An 11621-nucleotide genomic window follows, 5' to 3' on the forward strand; every position below is an offset into this window, starting at 1 on the left:
TTATTTTCATTAATATCATATTTTTTTTTTTATCTCTTCCACTTAGCGTATTTTGTGTAGATTGTTGAAAAAAAAGAACATTAAATCAATCCCACTTTGTAACACAATAAAATGTGAAGAAATCCTAGGTGGGTGTAGACTTTCCATAGGCCCTGTACACTACCTTTCGATTACATTTGACATCCTGCAATTGAGACCTGGAGAAGACAGATGAGCTGAGTCATAATCACCTGACACCGCACACCCTTGACTTACTGTACTTGTCTGTTGTCTTGTTTGTATTTACAGTAGCCTACTTCCTCTTCATCTAAACCAGACCAGCACAAACATGGCCAGACATTATTGATACAGAATAAATTATATGATATGGCTATGAGGAAGTTATGCGTCTTCAAAACAATAAAAGGGATTGAAGAGGAACACTCAGAAAGGTCAAAGATTATATTGGGTTAACGCTGTTTACCGGTGTAGTCCGTCGCAGAAACCCCGCGCTGGAATTTCCGCGGAGGGCGGACGTCACTGGTTACCACAGCTACAAAGTCATAATTATGGCTAAACCCCAGCCTATTTCTTGAATTAATCTTCTTAAAATCTGATTTGAAACCTAACCCTAACCACGCTGCTAACATTATACCTGAACCTGACCTTAAATGAAGACCAAAAAGCTAATTTTTGTGTTCATGAATTTGTACGATAGAGACAATTTTGACTTTGTGGCGGTGGTAACTAGTGATAACCCCGGAGGGCGGGAACAGTGCTATTCAAGGAGGAAGTTCAAACTCTCTGGAGTTTCTGAAAGCGGCGTGTTGACGCATGAAAATGTGGTCCTCTTTGCGTAAAAAGGCACATCGCCCCTGGACATGCAGCATTCATAACACACTTGTAGAGAAGCTTTTATCTAGTAGTTATCTCGTAGTTTTATCTAGTAGTTATTTCCGTTTATTGGATATCATTATTGCATTTACTTGACAACATGTCAGAAGTCTTCATTATAGATCTAATTCACTGTCGGTGTCCGCAGCACAGCTCGTGCGTGGAGAGGCAAATAAAAAGCGTCACAGGTAGGAGCGATGTCGGCTTTCAAATATATCTACTATTCGGACCACACGTTCAACGTTGTAATGCAAACGGCGAGAACAAGGTGTCTTTGCTGGAAACGTTTTTCAGTCAGAAGACAAACGTCCACGTATTGGACTACACCACTCTTACGGAGTCTTGGTACCGTTTCAAACTAGCCGTGGACCAACTGGACTTGCGAACGGTTCGGGTCTTCACCTCAAAAAACAGGAGACCGATGTTTGAAGCATACATTGAGCAACTTTTCACGGAGGTGTATACATTTGAGTACATCACATCCAATGACCTCCCGTGCCCTGGTCATGTGCAATGCGACTCACCTTTAGCTCCACCTGTCAGTGAGGTCAGAGAGGAGGTCAGAAGCTTTCTGCAGCAGTTACCTGCTAAAGGAGACGTCACCATACTGAGGTCCACTTTCATTTCAGGTAGGTGTGTGTGTAATACTGTATCTATTACTGTAGTGTAATATTATGCTGAATTATCTGAAGACTATCATTCAGCAACCAGTGAACAGTCCCTCCCTTCTTTCCTCTTCACCCCCTCTCCCCTCCCTCCATACACCTCTTCTCTCTCAATTCAATGTAAGGGCTTTATTGGCATAGGAAACATGTTATCATTGCCAAAGCAAGTGAACTAGATAATAAACACAAGTGAAATAAACTATCAAAATTAACAGTAAACATTACACTCACTAAAGTTCCAAAATAATAAAGACATGACAAATGTCATATTATGTGCAAATAGTTAAAGTACAAAAGGGAAAATAAATAAACATAAATATGGGTTGTATTTACAATGGTGTTTGTTCTTCACTGGTTGCCCTTTTCTTGTGGCAACAGGTCACAAATATTGCTGCTGTGATGGCACACTGTGGTATTTCACCCAATAGATATGGGAGTTAATCCAAATTGGTTTTGTTTTCTAATTCTTTGTGGATCTGTGTAATATGTGTCTCTAATATGGTCATACATTTGGCACGAGGTTAGGAAGTGCAGCTCAGTTTCCACCTCATGTTGTGGGCAGTGTGCATATAGCCTGTCTTCTCTTGAGAGCCAGGTCTGCTGTCGGTGGCCTTTCTCAATAGCAAGGCTATGCTCACTGAGTCTGTACATAGTCAAAGCTTTCCTTCATTTTGGGTCAGTCACAGTGGTCAGGTATTCTGCCACTGTACTCTCTGTTTAGGGCCAAATAGCATTGTAGTTTGCTCTTTTTTTGTTTGTTAATTCTTTCCTATGTGTCAAGTAATTATCTTTTTTGTTTTCTCATGATTTGGTTGGGATTAACACGACCATTTTGTGAATTCTTCTGCATGAAGAGTCTCAATTTGGTGTTTGTCACATTTTGTGAATTCTTGGTTGGTGAGCGAACCCCAAACCTCACAACCATAAAGGGCAATGATATTGATTCAAGAATTTTTAGCCAGATCCTAATTGGTACGTCAAATTTTATGTTCCTTTTGATAGCATAGAAGGCCCTTCTTGCCTTGTCTCTAGGCTCGTTCACAGCTTTGTTGAAGTTACCTGTAGCGCTGATGTTTAGGCCGAGGTATGTATCGTTTTTTGTGTGCTCTAGGGCAACGGTGTCTAGATGGAATTTGTATTTGTGGTCCTAGCAACTGGACCCTTTTTGGAACACTATTATTTTTGTCTTTCTGAGATTGACTTTCAGGGCCCAGTTCTGACAGAATATGTACAGTAGATCTAGGTGCTGCTGTAGGCCCTCCTTGGTTGGGGACAGAAGCACCAGATCATCAGCGAACAGTGACATTTGACTTCAGATTCTAGTAGGGTGAGGGCGGGTGCTGGAGACTGTTCTAGTTCCCTCGCCAATTCGTTGATATATATGTTGAAGAGGGTGGGGCTTAAGCTGCATCCCTGTCTCACCCCATGGCCCTGTGGAAAGAAATGTGTGTGTTGTTTGCCAATTTTGTTTGTGTACATGGATGTCATAATGTCGTATGTTTTTCCCCCAACACCACTTTCCATCAATTTGTATAGCAGACCCTCATGGGCGCAAATGTTGGAGCTCAGAAGCCTTTGTTTGAAGGCATCACAAAGCCGATGAGTAAAAAAAAAAATGGACTTTTGCCTTGAGTTGCGTTTTTTGCGGTGTTTCAATTAGGGTTGCAGGTGGAATAAAAACAAGGACAAAAAAAAAGGGAAAAAAACAGGGGTCCTGGTCGTCGGTGCAAGTTGCCCCCGCTTAAAAGCCATTTGACATCTTGCTTAGTACATTGCCTTTCACGAGGAAATGACTAGTCTGCTCGTATATGATACATGCAGATCTTTCCCAAGTTCTCCCACAATAGTTATGGAGTGCTAAATTTATGTGCCAACTTTTGTGGAATGGTTGATTAGTCTTTTTGCCCAAATAGATGGGGAAAGATGCCAGAGCCAAGGGATGATGTTTAAAGAGTTTAAGCAGTTATACCATTGGAATTTGTGTCTGTATATATTATCATATTCATTGAGGATGACCGATCAACACCACAGGCCTTTTGGGTTGGAGGTTTGTAATTTGGCCTGTAGTTCATTCAATGTAATTGAAGAATCCAGTGGGGTCTGGAAGACTTTAATAGTTGATTCTAAGATTTGTATTTTTCAGTATATGTTTGCGTTTGTTATAGAAGAAAAAGATTGGAGAAGAGGTTTATATCCATACATCTCCGTTTTAAATATATAACTCTTTGTGTTGTTTGTTTAGTTTCCAATTTTCCCCGAAGTGGTTAGATTGTTTATTCTTTGTATTTTCAATTACATTGAGCTGATTTAGGTGGACCTGTCATAAAGGCTTTCAATTCCAGAGGTGGAGTGGTTGCCAGGTACATTTGGTTTTGAGGCACAGTCACAGAAATACGTGCTCTCTCTTTCTCGCTCTCTCCCCATTTGTCTCCTCTCTCGTGTGTGTGTGTGGTGTGTGTTGTGTGTGCTGTGTGCTGGGTGGAGTGCTGCTGTGGCTGTGATGTGTGTGCTGTGTGTGTGTGTGTGTGTGTGTGTGTGTGTGTGTGTGTGTGTGTAGACTGTTTCTCCCATGGGTTCACCACACGTACAGGAGGTATTTCCTCCATCTCCACCCTCTCCTCTCTCAACCTGTTCAGTAGCTCCAGACGCAGAGACCCCAGGACCCTCGTAGCCGAGAACATCCGCCGACTAGCCCAAAAGGCTGGGTTCTACCCCCGACTCCTGCACCTGGTCAAGGTACCACAGCACAGCAAATAACATTAATGTAGCCTCTCTGGATGTAAGTGTAACACTGCCTCAAGAGGTCAACCAGAAGAAGACTGGCTACAGAGTGTGAACTATACTGTGACATGCGGAGGGTCTCTATTTTCTTCCCGGGACTTCACACGCTTAACTTTATCTCCAAAGTTATAATCCCTTTTGGTCAAGTTTCCCCCACACAGCGGTGCAGGCCGAGCGTGTCGCTATAGTAAACGTCTCGAGTTGCACAAAAGGGAATGTAATGTTGCGGATAAAGTTCAGAATTACACAATTTCATGTGTACAACATCTAATGACCTACATCACTATACTGAGAGTGTGTCCGTTTCTAAAAATACATATTTGGGTGTTTTTGAGATTTTGTTCATGTATTTTGCGTGCCCTGATACTGCACAACAAGCAATGAGGAAGTGAATCGCGGCTGGGGTAAGTTTCTCATAAACAACATAGGATGCATTTTCTCCGTTGTTTTTTATGGAAGGACACTCTGGTAGGCCTACATTATGATCAAATAGCCACAGTAGCCTACTTGACCACTGTTAGTTTTAACTTAAAGGGTACAGCCTGTGTTCACGATAAACATACGCCGGAAGTTGCACAGAATTTTCACAATGTTCAAGTTTACACTCAGCAGACCTGAAATTAGCTGACGATGAACAAAAATTAGAGGAAACATTGGTCTGGACCCTTCTATAACAAGCCATTTACATAACAAATTGAGATTTACTTCAGACATAGGAAAATTCTCCTTGAATATTTACCACTGTAGCAGAAAAAATTGCATTTTAAATAAATAGGAGAATGGTTCAATTACAATTAATTATAGACCCCCCCAAAGTTGACTTTGTTGCATTTAGGGGCATTCATGTCTCATTCAGAGGGTCTGAGACCCCCCTGGGCCCCCCATAATATGCACTCTGACAGGCCACGCCTCTTAATAACCTGGTTCCTCTAGGTTTTTTCTTAGGTTCCTGCCTTTTAGGGAGTGTTTCTGTGCTTCTGCCTCTGCATTGCATGCTCTTTGGGGTTTTAAGCTAGATATCTGTAAAGCACTTTGTGACAACTGCTGATGTAAAAAGGGCTTTATAAAATACATTTGATTGATTGAGGTCTAGACCGTTATGGCACAGGGAGGTAGTGCACGTGTCCTGTACATCGTGTAACACTCACTCCAGTGGGTTGTAGAAAACATCACTGACATCATTAAGTGGTTAATGCTGAATAGCTGTTTCTGCCAGGTGAACCACAGCAGTGACGTATGGGTGATGGGAAAGGAAGAGGAGCCACACGACTATGATGGCATCGTAACCAATCAGAGAGGTGTTGTCATAGCTGCGCCAGGAGCTGATTGCATGCCCCTCCTCTTCACTGACCCCGTGGCCAGGGTCATCGGAGTAGCTCACGCTGGTGAGACACACACATACACTTTAAGTACAAGACAGTATTAATATTCCGTAGAAAGATGTCTGCTGGTGCGTCATTATAAAGTGTTCCTTTGTGTTTCCCTCTCTCAGGATGGAAAGGAACCCTGATGGGTGTTGCCATGGCTACAGTCAACGCCATGGTGAGGGGATTCGGCAGCAGGGCGTGTGACGTCACTGTGGTGATCGGGCCGTCGGTGGGGGCCTGTTGCTTTACACTGGAGAGAGAGCAGGCTGCAGACTTCTACTCTATCCACCCTGACTGTGTTCCTGACATGGCTGAGACCAGGCCTCATGTCAACATACGACTAGCCACCAGGTTAGTTTGGCCAACTATACAACACATAGACAAATAGCGCGTTCAAGCAGATCCCTTTTCTCAAACATCGTTGGTCACTGCCTTTCAAAGTGTTGTATTATGGGGATAAAAATTGTCCGACTTGTCGACTGCATGAACTTTACAAAAATCTTGTGACCAAGTTTCTGCAGTTGCTCTTCACCAACTTCATCCTGCAGCCATCGCCTGCATTGTGGAAGGCTCTATTGTCAACCAATCATTTGTTTTTTTTTACCCACGCAAACATGATCAAAGACATGACTGAAACAGGAACCATCTTTGTCGCGATTCGTGTATACACTGGATATATACAAATGAATGTGATATTTGAGTCTCTCTGTCACTTATTGATTGTACAATGTACACGTATAGTATGCCAGTTTGTGAGTGTGCGATATGGGGGTTGGAGACATAGAAAGAAAAACTTTTCTAAAACAATGGCAACACTGCCATGTTGATCTGAGCCTTGCTGTTGGAAAACCACATTAATATCCGACTTCCGGGCCTCCCGAGTGGCGCAGCGGTCTAAGGCACTACATATCTGGGTTCGATCCCGGGCTGTGTCGCAGCCGGCCGCGACTGGGAGACCCATAAGGCGACGCACAATTGGCCCAGCATCATCCGGGTTAGGGGAGGGTTTGGCCAGCCAGGATGTCCTTGTCCCATCGCTCTCTAGCGACTCCTGTGGCGGGCCGGGAGCATTAACACTGACACGGTCGCCAGTTGTACGGTGTTTCCTCCGACACATTGGTGCGGCTCGCTTCTGGGTTAAGTGAGCAGTTTGTCAAGAAGTAGTGTGGCTTGGCAGGGTCGTGTTTCGGAGGATGCATGGCTCTCGACCTCCCGTGTAGGAGTTGCAGCAATGGGACAAGACTGTAACTACCAATTGGAGAGAAAAAGTAGTAAAAAAAATAATTTAACTAAATCTATAAATATCAGACTTCCGGCTATCGCAGTTGCACTTCACCCGACTTCGCTCCTCGACTTTCGTCTACATTCAGTTGCTTGAGCCTTACCACTCTTTCTCTTTCTCTCGTAATGTCCTTAAATCACTGATAATAAAAAAAGCATTGACTCCCAGTTGAAATAACTCCACAGGGTCAATAATGAGGTCACTATGAGGTCAAACTATGAAGTGGTTTTTATGATAGGTGCTGCTAGGCTGGAGAGTTGCCTGATTGATTTCCTATAGGGTGTTACAAGGTTACCGCTCTACCTGATTTACTACCATAGAGTCAGTTCCCCCCAGCCACTTATCTGATTGCAAAGACAAAGGTCATGCCCTGGGAGTGATCTCTGTGATTGGATACTGGTTGTGTAGGGTGATACTATTGAAATGATCATTAGTCCCATCAGGTTAATGGATTACCAATCTAACCAGCAGAATGATGGAGAGTCTAACTAAAGGGGCAGTATTTCTTCTGAACACACATTTCACCCTTGGGGCATGCTGACCATGGAATAATTAAAGTAGAATAATCTACATTGTTTAGATCAGGGTCTCTTCTTTTCCTGGGTTTTTAAACTTCCACGTTCTCCATTCCAGAATACTTCTCCAGAGGGAAGGGGTCCTGCCTGAGTGTATCCATGATGACACAGTGACTGACAGGCCGAGCGTGACCCTGTGCACCTCCTGTCACCCTGAGGCCTTCTTCTCCCACGTCAGGGACGGGCTTGACTTCGGAACACAGATGGGCTTCCTGTGGATGGACGAAACAGGAACTACTGACTGTTTCAGTAGTTCAGAACACTGAATTCATTTATGTACAGTACCAGTCAAAAGTTTTAGAACACCTACTCATTGCAGGGTTTTTCTTTATTCTGACTATTTTCTACATTGTAGAATAATAGTGAATACATCAAACCTATGAAATAACACATATGGAATCATGTAGTAATCAAAAAAGTGTTTAATATATTTTATATTTGAGATTCTTCAAAGTAGTGAACCTTTGGCTTGATGACAGCTTTGCGCACTCTTGACATTCTGTCAACCAGCTTCATGAGGAATGATAGTCCCACTAAGCGCAAACCAGATGGGTTGGCGTATCTCTGCGCCACTCGAATGCTGTGGTAGCCATGCTGGTTAAGTGTGCCTTAAATTCTAAATAAATCACTGACAGTGTCACGAGCAAAGCACCCCCACACCATCCCACATCCTCGTCCATGCTTCACGGTGGGAACCACACATGCAGGGATCATCCGTTCACCTACTCTGCGTCTCACAAAGACACGATGGTTTAACTTTAAAAGTTCTTGACATTTTCCTCATTGACTGACTTTCATGTCTTTAAGTCATTATGGATTGTCTTTTCTCTTTGCTTATTTGAGCTGTTCTTGACATAATATGGACTTGGTCTTTTACCAAATAGGGCTATCTTCTGTATACCACCCCTACCTTGTCACAACACAACTGATTGGCTCAAACGAATTAAGATGGAAAGAAATTCCACAAATGAACAGGCACACCTGTTAATTGAAATGCATTCCAGGTGACTACCTCATGAAGCTGGTTGAGAGAATGCCAAGAGTGATTAAAGCTGTCGTCAAGGCAAAGGGTGGCTACTTTGAAGAATCTTACATATAACATATTTTGATTTGTTTAATACTTTTTTGGTTACTACATGATTCCCATGTGTTATTTCATAGTTTTGATGTCTTCACTATTATTCTACAATGTAGAAAATAGTCCAAATAAAGAAAAACCTTTGAATGAGTAGGTGTGTCCAAACATTTGACTGGTACTGTATATTAAATGCACATGTAGCCATATCTGTCTGTGGTAAAGTTGCATGCAACATAAAAGCGGTACATTCCAGATCTTTCCATGAATATTCACTTCATATGCAAACACTTATTCATACACAATGCATTATTGTGTTTGTGTGAGGATACAGCATTATTTTGGTGCCATTATTTTGGTTCCACAGAAATACAGTAGCAGGAAATCTGATATATCAAAAGGTGGCGATAGCACCACCAAAATAATACTGTATCCTCACACAAATACAATAATGCATTGTTTGTTTATCTTTGTCTAAAGATCTCAGGAATCACGTCTGTATGAATAGGCCATGTGGGGTGCACATAAATGAAAACCCAATATAGAACGTTTGATTAAAAGAACCTCCATAGCAAGGCATATAAAGTCTATCTTGTATGATCTTGTATTTTAGTGTTTTATGAGGCCATGGTCTATTAAAGCTACCGTTAAACACGTCTTCACTGCATTGTATAAGTTCCACACCAGCTACTTTAATTAAACCTGACTAATTAAGACCAACAGCTGTGCTTAATATGTCCTAATATATAACCTAACCACACAGAGAGAGGGGAGAGACAGACAGAGGGGGGACAGACACAGATTAGGGGGAGAGAGAGGGGGGACAGACACAGAGAGGGGGAGAGAGAGGGGGGGGGGGAAGACAACCAGAGAGAGGGGAAAGACAGACAGAGAGAGGGGGGAGACAGACAGAGAGGGGGGAGACAGACAGAGAGAGGGGGGGACAGACAGAGAGAGGGGGGAGACAGACAGAGAGAGGGGGGAGACAGACAGAGACAGGGGGGAGACAGACAGAGAGAGGGCGGGAGACAGAGTGGAACGAATGCAATATATATATTATAGGTAGTGTTGTTGCAGACATTGAGCGCTAGGGTGCAGTATTAGCTTTGTTATAAGCAGTAGGTCTGTTTTGCTGGGAGAATGAGTCAAGACACTGGGGGATACAGGCCTCTAAACACGGTAGTGTCCTCACAATACCAACAACCCTATGAACAGGTTCAGAACTCTGGTCTTAATGGCTTAGGTGTTGGACTGATCTATGTAAGGTTGAGAGTTTGAGTGCGAGCGGCCAGGTGGAGAGTTTAGCCAGGACAACATCAAGGGTTAGCACTGTGTGGTAAGTGCCAAGGGATCTCTAACAGTCTCTGAAAGTACACATACACACTCACACATAGTGGAGCTGGTAGATCTCAGATGACAGTGTGAGTTTGGGTGTGTCAGTGTAAATGATATTGGAGTCTTTCACACCAACATTCTGCCAGAACAGCACAGGAAGCCACGGCCTGAGAGGGTGAGACTTAAACACCCTTCCTGGGATCAACTGGTGTGTCTGTGTGACCCGATCAGGTTTTAGCCCCTGTGGTGTAATAGGACCTGTCGAGAACTTTACTCATTCATCTGCCAGTGTAATTACTGACTGCATCACCTCTGTCTGACTGACTGGACTGTTGTGACATGTATGTGTGTTGCATGTGTATGTGAATGCGTCAGTACCGTAGGAAGGAACACATTACTGCAGTACTTTGCAGATATCGGTGTTGCATGTTTGATTGTTTATGTTCAAATGAATGGAAGCCTCTGTTAGGAGAGACACTGTCAGGATTGCCCTGTCCTTGTGTCCCCAATCTTCTTCCTTCTGACTGAACTTACCCTCCCAACAGTACGTAGGAAACAAGCACTGACCTACAAATGAAACCATTGTTTTTTGGGGGGTGGCAGGGTAGGCTAACGATGGGCCAGTAACAGAAAGGTTTCTGGTTCATAATCCCCGAGCCAATTTGGTGACAAATCTGTGTGTTCCCTTGAGCAAGGCACTTAACCCTAATTGCTCCTGTAAATCGCTCTGGATAAAAGCGCCTGCTAAATTACATAAATGTCAATTGTTTTGATACAAAGATTTGGTCTAATTTGATCCAGCAACAAAACAACTGTTTTCTCTGTTTATTACAGCCGTCACATGACATGTGAGAGTGAGGATATACACCTAACCTCACTACTTTGTCTGTCTGTAGAAAACAGTTCTGAGAAATGAACTAGCTGTAAAAATGTTCCATCTATGATCTAGGGTGTTTTGGGTCTCTCTCTCTGTCTGCAGATTTCTCTGTCTCTCTGTTCCTCTGGGTCTGCAGATCATCATGAGACTGAGGGAAACTGGCTCTGGCTGTCACACGTGACAAGGAGGGGAGGGGAAAGAAAGGAGAGCAGATATAGAATAGAGAAGGGGGAGGAGGAAATGCAAAAGGAGGAGAGGAGTGAAGAGGAGAGGAGAGAAGGGGACTAGGAACTGTATAAGTATCACTTCTAACCACTTTTGATTTGATTGATAATCTAACACAGTCAGTCTGAATGATAAGTCTCAGTCTAGTCACAGCCAGAGAGCAGCAAGTTCAAGACAAATCCGAAACTAATCACCAGGTTGTTGTGTCTGCAAATGGATGGCTCTTTCAACATTCCAGACAGCACTCTCTCTCTCTCTCTCTCTCTCTCTCTCTCTCTCTCTCTCTCTCTCTCTCTCTCTCTCTCTCTCTCTCTCTCTCTCGCTCACTCGTTTTGCTTTTCCCTTCTTCAATTTCTCTTTCTCTTTTCCTTCTTCTCCCACTCTCTATTTTGCTTTCTCTTTCTCTCACTGTCTTTTTCTTTTCACCTTCTCTTAATATTTAGTTTTCTCCCTTGCTATCTTTCTGTCTGGTTTTATCTAGTTTAGACAGGCAGTAGGGTTCTACTTGTTTTTAATACGGTCAGAGTCTTCTGTTGTGTAATTATAGCTATAAATCTCTCTGTTTC

At 43.1% G+C, this 11621-nt stretch overlaps 1 protein-coding gene across 1 annotated transcript; it reads left to right on the forward strand.

The window, feature by feature from the left end:
• The first annotated feature begins 800 nt into the window (after nt 1-800).
• On the forward strand, nt 801-9340 carry lacc1 (laccase (multicopper oxidoreductase) domain containing 1). The gene is made up of 5 exons (XM_024007902.2): nt 801-1502; nt 4096-4274; nt 5536-5704; nt 5812-6037; nt 7602-9340. Exons 1-5 carry the CDS (start codon nt 974-976, stop codon nt 7807-7809), a joined length of 1311 nt encoding a protein of 436 aa, XP_023863670.1. The 5' UTR covers nt 801-973; the 3' UTR covers nt 7810-9340.
• Nucleotides 9341-11621: the final 2281 nt, after the last annotated feature.

The sequence above is a fragment of the Salvelinus sp. IW2-2015 genome, linkage group LG2, assembly GCF_002910315.2.
Source record: "Salvelinus sp. IW2-2015 linkage group LG2, ASM291031v2, whole genome shotgun sequence".
NCBI classification, from domain to species: Eukaryota; Metazoa; Chordata; class Actinopteri; order Salmoniformes; family Salmonidae; genus Salvelinus; species Salvelinus sp. IW2-2015.